General features: G+C 36.2%; 1 protein-coding gene across 3 annotated transcripts in view; it reads left to right on the forward strand.

Annotated features, from left to right (window-relative positions):
- The window catches only part of POLR1D (RNA polymerase I and III subunit D), a 58,847-nt gene that overhangs the window by 32,196 nt on the left and 3,216 nt on the right, over positions 1 to 23,435 (forward strand). For all 3 annotated transcript variants that reach the window (XM_056794719.1, XM_016421860.2, XM_056794720.1), the window contains exon 2: positions 7,390 to 7,464. In XM_056794719.1, coding sequence (XP_056650697.1) covers positions 7,390 to 7,464 — 75 coding nt within the window. The remainder of the gene's footprint in view (positions 1 to 7,389; positions 7,465 to 23,435) is intronic.

Here is a 23,435-nt window from a genome sequence, read left to right on the forward strand (position 1 = left end):
TGAGGCCAGATTTGAACCTAGGACCTCCCATCTCTAGGCCTGGCTCTCAATCCACTGAGCTACCCAGCTGCCCCCTCATTTGACTCTTTATATTTAAGTCATTTACCCATTTTGAATTTATCTTGGTATAGGGTTGATCTAAACCTAAATTTTCTCATACTGTTTTCCACTTTTCCCAGTAGTTTTTGTCACATAATGAGTTCTTGTCCCAAAAGCTGAGATCATTGGGCTTATTGAACATTATCTTGCTGAGGTCATTTACCCCTAGTCTATTACATTGATCCACCCTTCTGTCTCTTAACCAGTACCATATTGTTTTGATGACCACTGCTTTATAGTACAGTTTAAGATCTGGTACGTTTAGACCCCAGTTCTTCACATTTTTCTCATTTCCCTTGATATTCATAATCTTTCATTCTTCCAGATGAACTTTGTTATAACTTTTTTCATTCTATAAAAAAGTTTTTTGGTAGTTTGCTAGGTATGGCACTGAATAAGTAAATTAATTTGGGTAGGATTGTCATTTTTATATGTTAGTTCATGCTACCTATAAGCAATTAATGTTTTTCCAATTATTTAGATCTAATTTTAATTGTGGAAAAAGGGTTTTGTAGTTGTGTTCATATAATTCCTGTGTTTGTCTTGGGTGATAGAGTCCTAAATATTTTATATTGTCAAGAGTGATTTTAAATGGAGTTTCTCTTTCTAACTGCTGCTACTGGATTTTGTTGGAAATATACAGAAATAGTGATGATTTTGAGGGTTTATCTTGTACCCTGCAACTTTGCTAAAGTTATTATTTCCACTAGCCTTTTAGTTGATTTTTCTAGTATTTTTTAAGTATACCATCATATCATCTTCAAAGAGTGATAGTTTAGTTTCTTCATTGCCTACTTAAATCCCTTTAATTTCTTTTTTTTCTAATTGCTTCTGCTAGGGTTTCTAGTACAATATTAAATAATAGACGTGATAATGGGCATTCTTGCTTCCCTTCTCATCTTATTGGGAAGACTTCTAATTTGTCCCCATTATAGATGATACTTGCTGATGGTTTGAAATATATACTCTTTAAGAAACACCAAAGAAAAACAACTGCTTGATTACATGGATCGAGCAGGATATGATTGGGGATATAGACTCAAAATGATCATCCTAGTGCAAACATCAACAACATGGAAATAGATTCTGATCAAGGACACATGTAATACCCAGTGGAATTGCACATTTGCTTTGGGAAGGGGTGGAGTGGGGAGAGGAGTGGGAGGGAAAGAATATGATTCTTATAACCAAGGAATAATGTTATAAATTGACTAAATAAATTTTTCAAAAAAAAAAAAAGAAATATATACTCTTTTAAAGCAATGTTTTTAATAAGATGCATTCCAAAAATTTTTCCAGGAATTGGAATCAATCTTGCCAGCTTGCAGATTTTACTCCTCTCTTGTTTGAAAATTGGTACCTTTGTTCTTTTCTAGTCCTGTAACTCTCCATAATCTTTTAGAAATCATCAACTAGCTCAACAATCACATTAGCCAGTTCTTTTAATACACTCATGTATATTTCATCTGAGCTTCATGATTTAGCTTAATGATGTCATTTGAGGACTTTCTTGTCATCTCTTCACTTACCTTGCCTTTAATCTTCCTGATAATTGTCTTAATTTATTACTTCCAGTTCAAAAATCATTCTGCTTGGAAAAGAAAACAGAAGCAAAATAAAAGTAAAGTAATTTAGCCTTTTCAGTGTGATCTAGCTTCAACATCCCCTCTATACTAAGTATCAGTTCTAATTATTTCCTTCCTTTTTGAAAATGCTACAAGTCAATAACACCTCAGCTGCAAAGTTTTGGCAAAGAAAGAAGTAAATTGGGTTGAAGTCTTGCCTTTATGATAGGTTCATGATTAATTTTCTAAAATCTTCATCTTTTTCTTCCTTTGCTACAAGTCCTGCCTTCCCACAATGGTATTGCTTCTAAATAACTCCCTCCATAGACTCACCCAAAAGCTTTCCACTCTTCTCCTTGAAGATAGTGTCATAAATCAATGACGGTGAACCTATGACACAGGTGCCAAAGATGGCACACAAAGCACTCTCTGTGGGCACATTCACTGCCCTCTCCCCCCCCCCCATTCATTACTAGAAAGCAGAGGGCCTCAAGTGGAGTTGCTCCCTTCTACCTCTTCATTGTGCCTGTGGACATTTTTTCACATCCCCCACCCCTCTGCCCAATGGGAGTACACAGGGGTAAGGTGGGTGGTTTTTAGCAGCAAAGCTGGAGGGGAACAGAGTGCTCAGGCCACTCCCTTCCCCCTCTTATATTCTGAAGGCATTCCTCACTTCACCAACCCCTCTGCCTAGCAGCCCAATGGGAGTGCTTTCTCCCTCCTCTGTGTAGGGTAAGGGACAATGGGGGTGGGGAAAGAGAGCTGCCTAGCACTTGGTCTCTGGAGGAGGTGGGCACGGCACTTGGTCGGGGTAAGGGGGTCAGGTAAGGGCAGGACCTGGTACTCCATCGCTAAAAGGTTCACCACCACTTTTATAAATGAAAAGATGGCCAGGTAAAGATATTTAAGGCAAAATAAATTATTTTCCATTGAGGGATCAAGATGTCTTCATGGAAAAGTTTATTCTTTTAAAGAGTCATCATGAAAAGTATATTAGTGGGAGATTTGGAGATGGTGTATTTTTTATTTTTTAAATTGCCTTTTATAAATAATATATAGCAGTAGAAAGGATCAGGGAATAGCCAATAGTAATTTTTGCTTAAATTTAGAGTTTACGCAAGGGACAAAAGTAAAATAAGACTAGAAAGGCAAAAATTGGAGTTAGATTACAGATCTTTTAAAATATTAGACCATACACATGCACTTATACACATATATACATGAATGTGTGTATCTATGTATGCACACACATGCATGTATATATCGTGTGATATGACTTCCACCAGTACATCTCAGAAGGTGTGCTTTGTGCTGCAGGCAATTTGTAAGACTCTTACCTCTTTATGAGTTTTGAGTGGGTCAGGCAGAATCTACAATCCTTGTAGTCAAATTTTTTATATTAAACTTCCCTTGCAAATTCACCAAATGTTCATGTTCCTGTCCCACACCCCAGTCACCCAGTTTCACAACATGGCCTTTTTCAATTCTTTCTTCCTTCTCACGCCACATAATCATTTAGTTGCCAAATCTTGTCATTTCTACCTCTCTGGTATCTCTTCCAGCTATTTCCTTTTCCTAACTTGCATGGCCCTGACCCTAGTTAAAGCCCTCATTACTTTTTGCCCAGACTATTACAATAGCTTTCTAATTTGTCCCCCACTCTGAAGTCTCTTTCTACCATTCCACTGCCAAAGTACTTTTCCCAAAGCACAGGTCTGACCTTGGTACTTCCATTTTCAATAATTCCAGAGTTTCCCTATTGAATATGAGGTTAAATATCATTTTCATATTTACCTCATACTTTTAAAAATAAGGAAGCACATTAAAATGCATATTTAGTTTTTTACTTTTTTTAAACTAGAGGTGCATGATCAGAAAAGTTTGGAGACCTTTTGCTAGAAACAGCCACCTTTAAAATGAACTTTTGAACTTTCAAGAAAAACCACTATCCACATCCAGAGGAAACACTGCAGGAGTAAAAACACCGAAGAAAAACAACTGCTTGAATACATGGGTCAAAGGGATATGGTTGGGGATGTAGACTCTGAATGAATATCCTAGTCCAAACAACAACATGGAAATAGGTTCTGATCAAGGACACAAGTAATACCCAATGAAATTGCATGTTTGCTGTGGGAAGAGTGGGTGGTGGGGAGGGACGGAAATAATGTGATTATTGTAACCAAGGAATAATGTTCTAAATTGACTAAATAAACTTATTCAAATGGAAAAATAAAATAAAATGAACTTTTTAAATACAGTCCCTTTATAAATTGAAAACTATTTATATGTTTCTTTCTGGATTTCTTTTTTAATATGGTTACATTGAAAGGGGTATATTTGGTTCACATATGCTTACATGTATTTAATGAAGAAAATATCCAAACTGACCTATCTGTGGAGACCAGAGAAGAGCTTTTTTCCCTCTTTGGCCTTTTTTTATATAGTGGACACAAAGAAAGGAAAGGAGAATATTTGTTCCTAAGAGTTAAGGTTGAAAAGTATTTCTTATAGAGCCCAACAAGATAATTTTTAGTGAACTGCTGTAGGAGATAAGAAGTCTCATTTCTTGGTAGATATATATATATATATAATATATATCATGATATATAGATAGTATAGTTTGCTAATCAGAATCATTTATCTATAGTTGATAACATAAAACTCAGCTATAAAACATCTAATTGAATGATTATTTGGGGGATAACAGGGTTCATGTTGGTTAGTAGGTAAGTGTGTTTCAGTTTCAGTGTGATACAGTGAACCCTCATGTTAAACCTATAGGTTTAAGATAGTAACTAGGGTAAAAGCCAAAGTACAGGAAAGTGGCATAATAGGGAAATATATTGGGACTATATGGGCAGTTAGTTGGCACAGTAGATAGAGTGCCAGGCCTAGAGTCAGGAACACTAATCTTCCTGAATTCAAATGTGGCCTCAGACACTAGCATCTATGGGAACCTGAGCAAGTCACTGGATCCTGTTTGCCTCAGTTTCTTCATCTGTAAAGTGAGCTATAGAAGGAAATGGCAAACCACTGTCTTTGCCAAGAAAACCCCAAAAGGGATCATGAAGAGTCAGAAACAATTGAAACAACTGAACAACTACTAAAGCACTTTATAATACAAACATTTGTTAGGTACTCAAGGATGCAAAGATAATAATAAAAAAAAAAAAGAAGCCAGGTGCTTATGTTCTCTAGAGAAAACCAACATGCGCATATATTTATATACCAAATATATGGTACATGTATATATTTATATACTAAATAAATACAGGATAGTGAGGACACACTAGTATCCAAGGAAATCAAAAAGATACTCATGTAAAAGGTGGCTATAAATTCCATCTAAAAAGGAATTGATCTTATAAAGATTATGTGTGCTGAAGTACAGTGTTCTGTACTGTAAAATACTGTAAGCATTTGCTGTTCATTTCAGTTGAGTCCAGCTCTTCATGACCCCTTTTATTTTCTTAGCAAAGATACTGGAGTGCCATTTCCTTCTACAATTCATTTTATGAATGAGAAAAGGGACACAAACAGGATCAAGTGACTTGCCTAGGATCACACAGCTAGCGTGTGTGAGGACAGATTTGAATTTAGGTCTTCCTGACCCCAGGTCCAGTGCTTCATCCACAGCATCACCTAGATGTATTAGGCTTTCTTCTAAGTGCTAGAGTAACAAATACAAGAAAAAATACTTTTCACTTTTAAGGACCTTAGATTATAATAGGGAAAGACAAACATAAAGTTGGACTTTAAAGAGAAGACAAAGATTCCAGAATAGAGACATCTTGAGATGACATGGGTAACTGGTAGAGAAGGAACAGATAATGAATATATATATATATATTAATAACAATAATGGCACTTATATAGCACTTTAAAATTTGTAAGACCCTTTATAGATATTGTCTCACCACACTAGATTCTCAAAGCCTGTGCTGGCAGAAGTTCTGGAAGATAGGAAGTTTGTCAGTACAACCCCAGCAATGATTTTGTAGGAGGCTTGTAGGCTTGTTTGGAGCCAGCCAGAATAGAAGGGCTCGTCATCAGATCTTAAATGCAAATAAAGATTCTACAAAAGTACAGGGGAAGTGTATCAGTTGAAGAGTGAGAACACATGATGAAATCACACATCCTTAAGATTTGGAAAGATCAAGTCCTAGACTTGGAGGCAAAGCATGGATTCAAATCTTGGACCTGACATTTGTTCATTGTATAACCATGAGTGACTCATAAATTTTGAACTGTGGTCTGTTTACCTTTAAAACAGAGATGATACCTGTAGTGTGAAATTGTCATGAGGCTTAAAGGACATGTCTGTTATATTGTTTATAAATTTGAAAATTTTTATGTAAATATCATGTTTATTCTAGCAATCTACCTGGAAAAGAAAAAATTAAAGTGATTTAATCATCCTGTGTTGTTTAAGATGCTAAAACTATCTTGCTTTCTTGTATTTGCAACTCTTGCACTTAGCAAAAAGCCTAATACAGCTAGGTGGTATAATAGACAAAGCATTGGGCAGGAAGTCAGGAAGACCCAAATTAAAATCTGGCCTCAGACATTAGTCACTTGGATTGTATTTGTGTCCATTTTCTCACATTGTAAAAGGAGCTGGAGAAGGAAATGACAAACCAGTATCTTTGTTCAAAAAACCTCAAATGAGGTCAAATTAGCACAGTTGTTATTGAGATTTTTCTCTTTTTTTTTTGCATATTTTTAGATTTACAAATAAAGGACTTATATGTTAGGTATTCGGGCCCAATCTCCATACCTGGATATAAAAACTGATGGTTAGACCTCATCGACATTTTAAAGAGAAATTATTTGTCCTAGAGAAGAAAGATAGCATACTTGGAAATTTTGAAAGTCTAATTGGGAAGGAATTAGATTATCATAATGAAAGACAAATTTGAACTTGAACTCAGAAGGGTTAGGTTGTAAATTCCTAAAATCATTGTTTTTCTTGGATTCTGACATTATATCCCATGAATATTGTAAGAAATAATTAATGCTCATTCATTTCTTGAATGTCTTTACATTAGAAAACTATAAAACAAGAGGCATATGACAGTTCTAGACTTAGGATCAGGTTCTTATATCCCATCTCAAACTCCTTGGGCCTCAGTTTCCTCATTTGTAAAATGGGGTTAACAATTCCTGTAGTTCCTGACTCACTGGGTTATTAAGCTCAATTGAAATAATTTGTGGAAAGCACTTTACAAATATTAAAGAACTATACAAACACCAGCTATTATTCTAATTGAACTCAAATAGCATATAGTGGACTAAGTCTGGGGTCTACAAACCTTCAAGGAGTCAGGCCATTGAAATTTCAGGAGATCTGTGAAGTGGGATGGAGAAAAAAAATTAAATCTTTATTTTCACCATCCTTTGATTTCCATTGTAACCTTATGTGCTTTGTATATTAATTTAAAAACATTCTCCTGAGACGGGTTCTATAGCCATCACCTGAGAGTTAAAGGGGTCCCAAAAAGTGAAAAAAGCCACTGGTTTAAAAGATTGTATTTTTCATCTATGTCTACATGGTAGTTGTTTAGTACATAATCTAACATTATAGTTCTTGTAAGTTCCAATTTTCTGAAACAAAATTAGACATTTCTTCTTTAGAATATATATTTTTCACTGTGATTTGTTTTATTTACTTTTAAGCTTTGCTAATCTATTTGTTTTTCAAAACTTCATTTCCCCCCTCCAGGAAGGCAATAGAAGAACTTCTCAAGGAAGCTAAGCGAGGAAAAACCCGAGCAGAGACAATGGGACCTATGGGGTGGTAAGTTCTCATATAATAATCTTTAGTATTTTACAATTAAGAGAGGATGTTATAGGAGGCAATGTACTAAAACGTGCCTTTACATCTAAATTCATTAATTCTGACTTCATTGATTCTGAATTTGGAATAACTCAGCCATTCTAGCCTGTGGTTTACTTTTGTACTGCCTATGGTGTGAGATTTAAAATGGTTGAGGTCTTAAACTGTAGTGATTAAAATAGTGGAAGATATAAATTGTGATAGATATAAGAGAGGGTGAGTAAATTTGACCGCAGAAATATGTTTCACTACAGTGTCTTGGGTTTTAAAATCAAATATAAGGTGGTCACCAGGGAAATATTCCCAATTATTCAAATACCCAAGTCAATTGGGTTTTATAGAGATTTTAATTAACAATACAATGAGTAATCAAAGAAAGAGAGAGAGAGTAAGAAAGGAATAAGTATGAAGGGTCTCAAGCCAATATGGCCTAGACCTGAGTCTTAAAAGAGAAATCAGTCAGTTTTTTAACACTCACCACAAGGTCTGACTAAACAAGGATACTAGTGACACCAGTCCTTCCTCAAAGAGTCTTCCAGCCAGAGATTGTTTCAAAGGGCCTCTCTCAAGAGCCTCCAGAGCTCCTACCCCAGAGGGACAGAGCCCCTCAGAGGAGCTCCTCAAGGAGCTCTCCTTCAGAATGAGATTTCCTCCAAGAGTACTTCTCCTCAAAGAGATCTATCTCCAAGGAAAGAGCCCTCAAGCATCAGTCCTCAAGGAAATGAGTCTCTCAGAATGAGATCCTCCAGAATGAGAATCAGAAATCGAGATCCCTGAATGAGATCCAAGCTCTTATTTTTAAGGGCAAAAATTTCCTCTGTCACCTCCCCTAAGTCCTTACATCTACCAATCACTGTAGATGTTTCTAAAGGACCGCCCATTTTGAATTCACAGCTGAGTAGTTTTAATCTCTTTAGTAAGTCAGAAAAAAATGCTGCTGTGTCGACAAATTTCATTAAGAAAAAACCTCTGAATAAGTTATCACCCTTTTAGGTTTAAGTAGTTTACAAGTTGCCCCACCTATATGGGTATCTAGCATCCCATTGTATCAATTTTAAAAACAGGCATGACTCAAAGAACTTCCTGTCCTTTCCATAAGCATGGGTCAAAGCACTTTCATTGTTCTGAAGGAGTTTTCTGTCCTAAAGCAGTCTTAAGTAGGGTGGAGTAGGGATATTCCCAAGGCAAGGAGTTTTCACATTCAAGTAGAATTCTCACTATCTGCTAGGGAATTTTTTTAAGTAGAAGATTCCCCAATGGGGAAATTTCCAACATTCATAAGTCTGAGAAATTTTAAGGTTTACAATGGGGATAAAAAGCATTGAAGACCCTCAAGCTTGATCTTCACTTCTATTCAGCAATCTGCCATCTATATCCTTATTGACTCCTTAGTTCGTTCCCTGTCTCACACCCTAGCTTGCCACTTACTTGACTGAGAATGAGACCATTCACTTCTCTAAACTTCTCTGACTGGGGGGCAGCTGGGTGGCTCAGTGGATTGAGAGCCAGGCCTAGAGATGGGATGTCCTGGGTTCAAATCTGGCTTCAGACACTTCTCAGCTGTGTGACCCTGGGCAAGTCACTTAACCCCCATTGCCTAGCCTTTACCACTCTTCTGCCTTAGAGCCAATACATAGTATTGACTCCAAGACAGAAGATAAGGGTTTGTAAGAAAAAAGAAAAATAAAACTTCTCTGACTCAATCCATTCCCCCATGTGAAAAGGTATCCTTGCTTCTAAGGAATACTGATTTCTCCACTGATACCTTTTAATCCCATGCTCTCATGCTCTCCTACCTCTAGATCCTGCAGTCATTTCCTCGAATACATTTTCAACTTTTCAGTTTCCACTGATTCCTTCCTATTTGAAAACAAACATTTATGTCTCCCAAATCCTAAAAAAGACTTTTCTGTGATCCTTCTACCTCATATGGCTGCTGCCCTATTTTTCTCCTCTTTAGTGTGAAATGTCTTTAAATGTTCTCTATACCCAATATCCCTTCTCAGTGCATTATCATCTGGTAATGATACATATTATCATTACAGCTCCCAAGAGACAGAAATTCTTTCCTAAACTTTTTTATCTTCCTCAACTCCGAACACACTTTTCTATGCATGGTAAGTATATAATCAGTATTAGATGAATGATATATAGGTTGCCCACAACTTAGGAACTGATTAAGTTGACAAGCTGGCTAGAAAATCATCATTGAAGAAGTCTCAAGCGCAAGAAAGGCAGCAAGACCAGCTTGAAGGATGCCACATATTTTTACCACCCCTAGACTGTTCATTTGGCTGTGTTTTAAAAGAGAAACTTTTAATCTTAAAGGGTTGACTAAAGCAACTACAATTTTCCTATGAAAACCCCATGTTTAGCCAAATTTAGGGGATGACTATGCTAGCATGAAAGCATCAGCTACTTTAGGTAAAAAAAGTCCTCTGCCTCATAGCTACACAGAGGAATGGTCACATATTAGATCTTGCTATTAGCCACAAGAATTCCACTGCTCTAATTAGAAGCTTTGACTGTCTGACTAAAATGATAGGAAGCTTTCATTCTACCCATCCCTATACTTCATCTTTCTCTGTTCCCTCTACCCTTTAGTACTTTCTCAAACCCTGCCCCAACTTACTTCTCTCTCTCTCCAGGCTTAACCTAATAGTTATCTATTTCAGTTCTGTACTATCCTCTGCTCTTGAGTCCCTTGCCCCTTATCCAATTGTTGCTCTTCTCTAGCTAAAGCTCAGCCCTCAATTACCCTTTAAGCCATTTTTAATCCTACACATGAGCTTCTGAACAAAGATAAATGAAATCTCACAGCCATGCTGAGTAGATACATTACAAACTCATATTTTCCAACCTCATTTGAGCCTTCACAGCAGCAAGGGTAATCTTTTTATTCTTCTCTCATTTGGATCTTCACCACAGAAGCTATTCCAAACCTTGTCTTCCATCAGGTATTCTATTCCTCTTCTTAGAGGTACTGTGTGGTAGAGTGAATAGAGCCCTGGATATGGAGTCAGGGGCACTTGAGAGTTCAAATCTCACCACAGACACTAGCTATGTAGCTCTAGACAAGTCTCTACCATAGTTTCCTCATCCATAAAATGAGGGTGATAATAGCACCTATCTCCCACTGTTGTTGTGAGGGTAAGGTAAAATGAGATATTTGTTAAATACTTTGCAGGCCTTTGAAATGCTATATAAATGCTACCTATTGCTATCATCATCATTATTATTATCATCATCATCATCTTTATCACCTCAGATCTCTTAGTTGGGTACCTTGTCTCTTTACTGGAAAAAAAAAAATGGACATCATTTGATATGATGAGCTCTCTCTTCTATTCTCCTTAACCCAAAACCCATTTGACATCATCTCCCACTCTCTTCCTTTCCCTCATTTTCTGATAAAGATGTGGCTTTCTTACAATGACCAGCCCCCTCTACATGTGTACTTAATCTCATTCCCTTCAACCTTTTCTACTAGATTGCAACCTCAGTTATCCTCCCTTTCCCCACTAATCTTCAGCCTCTCCCTATCAACTCCTTCCTTTCCTTCTGTCTTCAAATATGCCCAGCTTTCCCCTATCCTTAAAAAAACCCTTCATTATATCCTTCCATTTCCTCAGGTTATTAGTCTCTCTTTCTGTCTCTGTCTCTCTTGTCTCTGTCTCTGTCTCTCTCTCTCCCCATCTCCCTCTCTCCCCCTCCTTTCCTCCTTCCCTTCCTCCTTTCCTCCCTCCCTCCCTCCCTTCCTCTCTCCCTCCCTTTCTTTTTCAGCCAAAATGAAAAACTTATCTACACTCTCTGCCTTTCTCATTTGTCTTCCAGTCTCATTACCAACTGAAACTACTATCTCCAAAATTATCATTAATAACCAAATCTGGTGGTATTGTTTCATTCCTAATCCTAGACTTGACTATTGCATTTGACACTGTTAACCATTGTCTCCTCTTAGATACTCTTTCCTCTCTGGATTTTTGTGACACTTTTCTCCCCTATTTTCTTCTCTCTGTTTGATTTCCCCTCAATGGCCTTTGCTGACCCATCATCCATATTTTGCTGGTGAATGTTCTCCAGTATTCTAGCCTTCTCTTTTTCCTTTGCATATTCATTAGCTCCTCTTGGTTTAATGATCTCTATGCAAGTGACTCTCGAATCTTCATATCTATTCCCCCTACCCTGACACCAGTCTCTCCACAATTACCTATTGAATATTTCAGTCTGAATGTCCCAGATGTCTTAAACTCATTCTCTTTCTCTCTAAAAACTGCCCCCTTCCAGATTTTTTCTGTCAAAAGCTCTACCATCTTTCCAGTGTCTTTAGGTTCATAATCTTTATCCTCCATTCCTCATTCTTCCTCACCTTGCATATTCAATAGTGGCTAAATCTTGCCTTTTCTAACTTTAATAACAACTTTTTCACCTGACTGATCCCTCCCTTCTACTGATAGAAAGTTTAGGACAATGTCTAACCCATGATCTCCTTGCTTCAAGTCTCTTACTCTATTGCCAAAGCAATTTTCCTTAAACTCAGATCTGAACATATGACTCCTGTAAAGATTAACATTGGGGGGAAACTGAGGCAAGTCAAAATTCGTTTCCCTCTGCAAGGAGTATTATAATTTTATGAAGTTTATTAAAGATTGAGAATTTAAAGAAAATACAAGTAAGAAAGGCATGTGCTAGGTGGGCCAAGAGGCCCAATTCAATTTCACTCACATCATGAGAGACGAGTCTGCTCTGCAGCGGAAGTAGGAAAGAGCCCCTCAGTAGTCAGAGAACTCCTTTAAATAACAATTTGCTCTCGGCCCAGGTGAGAATTCAATGAGATTACAAAGCATTCTAGGGAAGTGGAATAAAGACTTCTGGGGATTGAAGTCCTGGATTCAAGTCTCCATTTTTACATTCCCCTACTCATCCAACCCCAACAGCTTCTAATTGCCTCTGAAACAAAATATAAACCTTTCTAGTTGACTTTTAAGTCCCTACATACACAATCTGACCCCAACCTAGTGTTCCAGCCTGTTTGGATTTAACTCTTCCTCTGTCCCTCTACAATCTAGTCAAACTGACTTTTTTCCCCCCTCTCGATTTCAACACTCCATAGTACTACCTGTTCCTTTGCACTCTCATCCCATCCCTGCCTCACCTCTACCCCATAGAGCTCTCTCTCTCTTTCTCTTTCTCTCTCTCTCACTTTATGATGCATCTGTTACCATCTTTCAAATGAAACCTTTCCTGATCCCCAACTGTGTTCTCCTTCCCAAACTATGTTTTATTTAACTACCTTCTGTCCATGTATTTGCAAGTTTTAACATTATAGATTAAAATTTCAGCGTATTTTGTTTAATATCTTTAAGTTTTATTTTTTATGATTTTTCACTGAACTGGTCATTGGATACTACTACAAAGTGAATGTCTGGAATGGTACCATGCTTCATGGGATCAGATTTCATTATAGTATTTAGAGACCCCAAAAAAGAAATTCTTTGCCAGCAATCTTCAGAACACTACAATTTGGGGCTGGGGAGCTGGTGGGGGTAGAATTCTTCCTTTTTGACTCTAGCCAGTGCCCCTCAGGGTCATTTCAGGTCACTTCTGTTATTCTGAGAACATAGGTATTCTTCATCTTCCCTTCTGCCAGCCCCTAATGGTATTACTGATGCTTGGCTATAGGTCATTTCTCCATTGGCAAGGTTCATCCTTTGCAGACTTAAAAGTGAGCATTTTCCATAAGAGACTTTGTTCTGTACCTGAGCAACAGGAATTATTTTACTTTGCTTTTCTAATAACTTAATGCATATTAAGCAGTTCTCAAAGGGATGATAGAACATGATTTGTATTCTTAAAGCATTTTGAGGACCTTTATATTTGCCTTTTTAAAAAAAATAAGAAGCACTACATCTTTCCCTTTCATGATCAGTAAGAAAGATCTAGGTGAAATGGTTGAGTTTGTGCCAAAAAGAAACTGCTGAACTAAAGAAAATTAAAGTAAGGTGCCATTCTTTATTTCAAATGGAATGTAGTCATTCAGTGCTATAATTTCCTGGATGTAATTCAGCTGAAGGATCTCTTTAGAATCTGTTCTTGACTTGAGACCCCATGGAGTCTGACATTTTGGCACATGTGACCTCCTTTTAGTCAGCAGAGAGTAATTGTAAATATAAATTTCAGAAACTTGGCTTAACTTAGTTGCCTCCAAAGCTACTGTCAGTTTGTTCACATTTACAGTATATTGGCCTGTTTATAAACCAGTACAGTTTAGACTGAGGCATTTTGATTATGGTATTTGTTTCTAAATAAGTCTGAGAAAACTTACAGTAAAGAAAAGGACATTTCAATAAATAAATATAGTAGGGATGGAATTTGAGGTTTAATTGCTTTTCTAAATTAAAAAAAAAACAGTTTTATGTTTCATATAGTACTTTTTTCCTTTGTTTTAAATCAATCTGGTTATTAAGGAAAAATTATTCTATGCAGACCTTTTAAGAAATCAACCAGTATCTTTGAAAGAAAATTCATTTCTCTCTCATTTGAGGACTGGCCTTCTCCAGCTGCCTCACTACCTAAAATGTTGGAAACTGAGGCACAGAGAAATTGCCTGATGTCAACCAGTAAGGTCAGGGGTACCAGTGTCTGGGATCCTCAGATTAGTACTTTTCACATTAGTACTCGTGTCACAATGCTGTGTTCAAGTGACGTATTATCTTATGACACCGAGCCATTCTTGTGCCCCATATTCCTTTTACATACAGTAGTGAAGATGAACAGGAATCTGTGAGCCTTAAATGTATTATCATTGGCTTTCCCATCAATGCAAATGATTTGTTGACATAGCATTCCGTTTACATTCTCTCTTAATTCTGACACTGTTTACATACCTTTTTTGGTTTACTTAACTGCTCTTTTCATTATTGTCCTTGCTCTTCCCCTTCATAGTTATATTTATTTTGCTCCTAGGAGGTTGTAATGATAGAAGAATGCTGCTTATTTAAAAATTATTTGGGAGAAAATAGCTATATAAATCAAAACATGATACTTGTAATATGAAATGATTCTTTCTCGGGGACACTTTTGCTTATTGACTGCCGGGAATGCAACATGCCATTAAGGTACTTTACACATGCTATAAAAGGACTTTTGTATACAAAATAATTGAGGATTGGTATTTGTAATAGTGAGGATTATGTCACATTAAGGAACATTTTTAGGTGGCCACATGTGGCTTTATTTTATGTCAATATTATAAACTGTAGGTGGTGGGGATGGTAGTATTGAACAGCAAAGTAAATAATAACCAGAAGAAAATAAAAATGTTACCTGGTTCCATGCTGTGTCAGGAATATAGTGCTATCCTTGCCTCACACTTTACAGAGATGTTATTTTAGTCTCACATCCTTAGTCATGCAAAGGGAGTATACTAAATGGAAATAACTATTTTCTGGGCTATGAATATTTTCACATACATACTTGGGCTAGGACAAATATGGACCTGCATAAATATAATGGTATTGGATTAAGTGGTATTAAATAACTCTAAAAATCTGCCTGTAGATGTCAGCCATTGGTTTTGATGCTAACAGACTGCTTAATTTCTCAAGGCTTCAGTTTCTCCAAAGAAAAATTGAGGCTAATTTCTGGAATACATCATAGTTAGGCTAGAGAGCAGGGAACATTGGAAGATGGTGCTTCTGATAGTGTTGCTTTCAGTGTTGTATGTGTTTATAACTGAATGTGATGTGAATGGATGGGACCATTTTTCCTTCATTGTACATACTTTGTTTTTCTACTGGCTTTTTCCACATTGGCTTCTCTATACTGGTATGCTTCATTAAAAAAAGCAAGTTCAAAGACCATCACCCAAGCTCCAGTTTCTGTTGCCAATTTGCCTTAAAACAGTTTTTCACCTGTCATAAGCTTTTGGTAGCACTGAAACATGTCTCATTGCTATTCTTTCTCTTCTTTATCGTTCTTACCTATAATTCCTTTATTGCAACTTGATTACCCCACCACCCAGTTATTTGGTTTTCCTGCTGCCACTCCTTTACCCCTAAGACATACATTCTTGCTTTACACTTAACTATAAATATTCGTCCTTGGATGAGTTGCTTAACCTGAGACTCATTTTCTTCAGAAGTCAAATGAGTTGGATTAGAATAGATGATCATTAAGTGCTTTTCCAAATCTAAAGGTATGGTATCTTCTTTGGATATCTGACTTATCTGAACTTGGTTACTACAGAATAATTTTCATGCCTGTGAATTTCATTATTAATGGTTATATTTTGCCTTTCATAGACTAATGACAAATTAACAGTAACTAATCCTTTTGTGCTACTTAGTGTAGTGATGGTGAACCTTTTAGTGACTATGTGCCCAAACTTCACCTTCAGGCTGCACGTGAGACCCACCCCCCTTATCCCAGACAGGGGAGGGAGGAATCTCTCCCATTGGGCTGCTTGGCAGAGGGGCAGGGAAGTGAGGAATGTCCTGAGGAGCATGGAGTGGGGAAGGGGGGCAGCTCCTAATGGCATGTGTGCCATAGGTTCACCAGTACAGACTCAGCTGTTTATAAAGCCATTTCCTCATAACAAGCCATGGAGGAAAGAAGTATAAATAGTATTATCAGTATTTTACAGATCAGAATACTGAGGTTTAAAATAAGTGCTAGAGCTACAACTCAAGCCCAAGGTTTCTAAAATCAAAACCAGTGCTTTCCACCATATCACTTGGACTACCAGGTAGCTGGCTTAGATGACTCCTGTGATTCCAATGATGAAGTTATAGTATGACAATTCTGTAAATCAAAATGTGTTAAGTGCTTACTGTGTGCAAAGTATTGGGCCAGGTACATACCAGACACTGCTGCTTATATTTGAGCAGTGTAGTATAGTAATGATAAAGATTAGAAAAATCCTGTTGATGTTCATTTCCCTTTTTCCATTACTAGGTCTGTTTTACAATTTACTTTTCTTCTTCCCCTGCTACCCTTTTATAATGGCCTGTTCTTTCACCCTACTATATAAGCTTAGGTTTACAATAGGGTGCCTAATAGTCACATAGAATTGTGGCTCATGAGGGGCCTCCTCCTTAGACATTTTAGATATTGTCCTGGTCAAAGGTTCTGCTTTGTGATTATTAGCATGTTTCTCAGATATCCCCATCACACCTTTCCTAACCAGATAATCAGTCTTAGTTTTACAAATGTTCTGCAGTGTGAATAGCCTGCCTTGTCTGGTTTGTAACCCTTCTTAATTCAAATCATTTCAGTTCAATGAATACAAGGTATTGTGGATGTAACGAAGAAACCAGTTGACCACCCTTAACGATCTTACTGTATAGGAGAGGTAATGAGAAATGTGCAAACAATAATAATAACAGCAATAAATAATAATAGCTAACATTTCTATAACACTTACTATGTGACAGGCACTGATGCTAAGTAATATACAATTTTTACTTTGGCCACACAGCTAGCTAACAAGTATCTCAGGCCCAATTTGAATTCAAGTCTTTCTTACTCCAGCCCTCTATGCCATCCCAGTGCCACCAGGATCACATCTGAAGTTAGACAAAGTACATCAGAAAGGACAGACAGTTGTTGGAGGATAGGATCATTTCTGACTAGGACAATTAGAAAAGATTCCATGAAAGAAATGACACCTAAAACTGGGCCTGGAAAAGAGAAGGGTTTCAGCAGGCATATTAGTCAGTTCCCTCAGTGAAGGACAGTGTTCACAAACACATAGAGAGAAGGGAGAAGAGAGCAGCTTGGGAAAGAAGCAAAATCTGCTTTCAAGTCCAGTCTCAGACTGTGGTCCTGGACAAGTCTTTTGATTTCCCTTGGCTTCCATTTCTTCAGTTATAAAATGGGAATAATAAGAGGCCCTGCCTTTTACCAAGGTAAAAATTGTAAATCACTTAGGACCAGTGCCTGGCACATAGTAAGAGTTATATAAATGTTAGCTATTATTATTTATTGCTGTTATTATTACTTTTATTCTAAGTACTTGTATATGTTTTATTGCCTCTAGTAAACTGTAAGGTCCTTGAGGATGGACACTGGTTTCTTCTTTACATTGTAAAATTTAAATTAATATCCAATAATTTTATTAATAATCACTTTAAGTAGAAAGAAAATAAACTAAAAGAAATAGAAGTTCAAACTTAATTATCTAACAAAAAGTAAACACACATGTGTAGATTCTCCTGACTGGCATAAATCCCTCTTTCCCAGCTGCGATCAGGGGAAAAGAGAGAGGGGGCAGAGTCACACAAACTTTATCTCCAAAATGTAAGAACATAATGTGAGAACAAAAGTAGGATGCTGGAATTTAGAGTCCGGGGGAGCAGATTCTAATTACACAATCCATAATGCCATTTTGAGGATAAAATGAAATAGTATTTAGAATGTGCTTTACAGACCATAAAGTATTAGATAAATGCTAGTTTTGATTATTATTAAATAGAAGAGATCAACAGTGAGTGTTTGCTTTTGGCTATGATATAAAGTAAGTAAAAGGAAATAGTATGGAATAAATCCTGGACAGGAGTGGGATGTGGGGGTAGGGTATATATAGTTGATTAGTCATATCTGACGACCACATTTGAGGGATTCTTGGCAGAGATACTGGAGAGTCTTACCATTTCCTTTTCCAGCTCATGTTATAGATGAAGAAACTGAGGCAAACAAGGTTAAGTGAGTTGCTCAAGGTCACATAACTATTAAGTGTCTTGGGCCAGTTTTGAACTTATGTCTTCCTAACTCAAGGCCTGACTCTATCCATCATGATGCCTGTTGCCCTGGAGGGGGTTGGGGGTAGGATGGAATACCTCATTATGGAGGAGACTTTGAGTTTGGAATTTAATCTGTGGACAGTGGATAATCTGAATTTTGAGCCAAAGGCTGGGATTGCTGATTTGAAGGCAATACCAATCTTTTGCTTTTTAAAATACTAATCAGGTAGAACATTGTTTTAACTAGTTTTAAATCTTTGAAGACAGTGCCTGGGTTTTCAGACTCTGGGTACCATGCATACAAACATTGCCTTCTACAACCTATTTACTACAAATGTATGAAGTCTAATTCTTTTTGGCAAACTGAACTGCTCAAAACCCAAAATTAATTTTCAGGTTCTGACTAATATGGGGTAAATAGGTGATTTGCTTCCCAACTTGGGTACCTCCTTTAGCACTTTAGCATTGTAACTACTTTGTGAGTGAAGAATGCATAGATCTATCTGTGCGTGTGTGTGTAAGTGTGTTCTTACAATAGAAGAAAAAATTTTATTACATCTAGGCCAGATCACTTTTCAGAAGTCAATCAGTAAGCATTTATTAAATAAATGCCTACTATGTACAGAGTGCATTTCTTCTCAAGTATGTATTAGATTGAGCCCCTCCAATTGTTAAGATTCTGTAAATGACCTTCAGAGTTGCACAGATAAATGCTAAGGAGCCAAGACTAGAATCCAAATCTCATGACATCCAGAAGGATGCTTATATTTATTCCATCCCTCAAATAATAGAAAATGGAAACTAGAGAAAATACATATTAATATCCTGATTATCTGGCATTTGTAGAATATTAGGTGAATTTTCTAGAGAACAGAAATTTAACCTATAAGAAAGAATTAAAAAAAATTTTTTTTAATTTTACCCATTTAAAAAAATAACCCTACCTTCCATCTTAGAATCAATCCCATGTACTGATTCCAAGACAGAATAGCAGTATGGGCTAGAGCAATGGGGGTTAATTGACTTGCCCAGAGCCACATAGCTAGGAAGTGTTGAGGCCAAATTTGAAACCAGGACCTCCTGAAACCAGTCCTGAGCCACATAGCTACTCCCCATTTTACCCATTCTTTATGGAGACTTTTCTAAAATTATTATATGCTTCCATATATAGTATACTGAAAATTTTAATATTTCCTTAATTCACATTTATATAATTTTAATTTCAAAGACAAGTACTCGATACATATGAACGCATTTGATACTCGTATAGATATTACTGTTTTTAATCTCATTTTTACAAATGAAAAGACTGAGGATTAGCGATGTCACTTGCTACAAATCTATGTTACAAAGCTAGAATTCAACTAAAGTCCCACAGACAATTTTCCTTGGAAAAAATAGCTCCAGCTTCAGACAGATAAACAGATTAATTCCATCAAATGTTTAAAGAACAAGAACAGGGCCAGTTAGGTGGCTCAGTGGATAGAGTGCCAGGCCTGGAGTCAGTATCCTGGATTCAAATTCAAAGCCTCAGATACTTCCTAGCTATGTGGCCTTTGACAAGTCACTTAACTGATTTCCTAGCTCTTGTTGCTCTTCTGCCTCAAAACCAACAATTAGTATCAATTCTAAGACAGAAAGTAAGAGTTAAAAAAAAAAACCTTACTACATAGCACACTCTCCAAAATAGTGAAATAAATATGGTCTGATAAGTCAGAGAAAGATAGCCATGGGATCAATAATACTAATGATTTCAGTATTTAAAACATTGAATAAAATGCTGTCATAGATCATATAAAAGATTCTCAATATGAACCATGGATATTTACTAGTACTGTCAGGAGAGTTCAGCATTATGAAAAACCACAAAATAAATCAATAATCTCAAACTCAGGATGTCCAAAACTGAATTATTCTCCCACTCGCCTCCCCCTCCCCCACCAATTCCCCTCTAATTTTAAAGTTTTTTGTCTCTGTCTTTCCAGATTCCACATTTCCCTTGATTCCTCACTATCCCTCACCTTCCATATTCAGTCAGTTGCCAGATCTTGCCATTTATGACTCCACAACATTTCTCCCATCTAATCCTTTCTCTATCTATCTAATCCACCTTCATTTGGACCTTTATCATCATCTCTCATCTATATTATTGCAGTACATCCTGATTAATCTCCTGGCTCCTAGCCTTTTACCATTCCAGGTCAGTCCTATGCATTTTTGCCAAAAGTCTTTTCTTTCAGCCAAAGCAGTTGACAAAATTTCATGTTATGCCTCTAAAATACATGCAAACACACATACCCACACATACACATGCATACACACTCAGTAACTTACAATTAAGATGGATTTGAAACTTTTTGAATGGCCAAGGTCAAAAGTAAAACATGAATAATTTGGTATAGTTTTTTTTTTTAATCTCTACCTTCTGTCTTAGAATCAAAAGTGTATTGTATCATTTTGAAAGGAAGTTTCCTGATAATATGTGTCAAGTTTTCATATGACACTGAGCTGGGAGATCAAATGAGAGAATATATTATTAAAATATTATATATATAAATATATATAAACATATATTTAAAATATATATTTTAATTATATTTTATATAATATATATATAATTAAAATATATAAAATAATATATAAAATATAAAATATATATAAATATATATATATAAATATATATAAAAATATATAAAATATAAAAAAATATATAAATAAAACATATAATAAAAATATAATACAAAGTACTTTATATAGACTTTAGATCACTATATATGACTGTCATCTGCTATTATTATTAGCTATTGAGAAAATAGCCGCTAAATGGCAGAGTATTGGGCCTGGAGTCAGGAAGGCCTGAATTCAAATTTGGCCTCAGACATCAGCTGTATGACCATGGGCAGTTCATTTAAACTTCATTTGCCTCAGTTCTTCAACTCTAAAATGAGGATAATAGTACTTACCGCACAAGGTGGTTGTGAGGATCAAATGAGATATTTTTTAAATGCTTGGCATAGTGATACACCGATGTTGGAGGAGTGTTATATCATGTATAAATTATGTATTATTTGCATATTATAAAATTATCTTTTATATTATAATTGCTTATTTCCCACTTGGTAATAAAGTCAAGGTTCAAAAATATCTTGATGGCCTAGATCATTGAGCCCAAGCAGATGAAATTTAATAGATATAAATGTAAAGTCTGCATCTAGGGATTTTAGGGGACCACAAGTTTCATATGTATACAAGGCAACCAAGGAAAGACAAAGTGATCCCTTCCCGGAATTAAGAAAGGTCACTATATTCAGTTCTTAATACTTCATTTTAGGAAAGACAGGCAAGTCAGAGTAAGTCCAAAAGAGTGTAGCTGAGGATTAGAGCCCTTGAAATCAGAACACATAAAGGACTTAGCTATAACCACAAAACAAGTATCACCCTTGATTTGAACCTAGGGTTTCCTAACTCCATGTCCAGCACTCTGTCTACTGCATCATGTTGCTTCTCTGCAAAAATGATGCTGGACAAAAAAATTTATTGTTAGGAGGACCCTGAAAAAAATTCTGCTTGGTTCCAGAGTTCAGCTTTAGGAAAAACCAATAGTAATTCCAGAGACACAAAGTAAAGTAAAAGGAAGAATGAAGTCTTCACTTGTCAGAAATGTGACAGAAATGATTCCTATTCAAATTTAGATTAAATCAGACAATTTCTTAGGTATTTTCTGACAGTGAGATTTTTGATATTGTCCACAACTGAATTGGTCTGATCATTTTGGAAATAAACAAAATAAATAAAACTTTCAAGGAATCCTAGTGATCTTTTTATCCAGCAATCCCATTATTAGTTCCATGCCCTAATGAAGAAAAAGATCTACCTAAATGAAAATATTCTTAGCAGCATTATTCATAACAACAACAAGCTGGCATCAAGTTCTGTGCCCTACAATTGGAGAATAACTGAATATGTTCTATATGAATGCAGTGGTATGTTATTGCCATTAGGAATCATTAATGTAAACAAAATATAGAAATAAAAAATACAAATAAAATTTTAATGGGATGACCAAAAAGTGATGCAGAGTAAAGAAAGCAGAAATAATAGAATATTTAAATGTACTGTGGCTATATAAATGAAAACTACATTAAATGGCAACAGACCTTAAACTAACAAAAATGAAAAATACTGGCACAGCTCTATTTAAAAGCATGGTTTTGGGGGCAGCTGGGTGGCTCAGTGGATTGAGAGCCTACAGACAGGAAGTCCTGGGTTCAAATGTGGCCTCAGACACTTTCTAGCTGTGTGACCCTGGGCAAGTCACTCAATCCCCAATGCCTAGCCTTTACCACTCTTCTGCCTTGGAATCAATACACAGTATTAATTCTAAGATGGAAGATAAGGGTTTTAAAAAATAAATAAAAGTACAGTTTGCCCTTTTAAGATACAATAGAAATAAACATTTGGCATACAGAATCATTCATAAATACTTCATTGTTTTACTTAACTGTTTTGAAGATTAATTTGTTTTGTGCCTCTATTGCTAAAACAAAATATATTAATTAATAGGCCAGCACCCATTTTCTTTCAGACCTGGTTTCACTATATTTTGCTGAACAAATAGCTTTTGTATTTGACATGAGACATTGGACCAAGTAGGTCCATATATGCTGGAACTTTTTTTCTTGGAAAATGTTCTAGATATCAACTTGCTTTGAGGCATTTTGAATCTTTCTCAGAAAGATGGTAGGAAGAATAGGCACGATTCCCATAAAAATTGGTAAATCAGAAATTAAAGCAAACTTATCTTAGTTGATGTTCTTTTCATCTACAAGTTTCTCTTTACTGATGTGATTGACATTCTTAGACCAGGCAGCACCATCTAAAGTATATACTGATTTCTAACTCAACTAAACAATACTAACAGATAGCTCTCTGCCAGATTGCACTGTCATCTTTCTTATTTACACAATTTGATAGTGAAGGTGGAAGGAAGTGTATTTTACAAAACTTCATTAATTATTGTTTGTATGTTTGGGGAGGACTTTACCACTATCCTACAAATTCATCATGAGGCAGCATTTCTGAAAATATACCTTTCTTGCCACATTAGATCACTGTGTCTTAAGCTCTGATTAATGCTTAACGTTTTTTATAGAATTCCAGGCATAATCAATATTAAAAGTTTTATCTTTA

Source organism: Monodelphis domestica, chromosome 4, assembly GCF_027887165.1.
Source record: "Monodelphis domestica isolate mMonDom1 chromosome 4, mMonDom1.pri, whole genome shotgun sequence".
NCBI lineage: Eukaryota > Metazoa > Chordata > Mammalia > Didelphimorphia > Didelphidae > Monodelphis > Monodelphis domestica.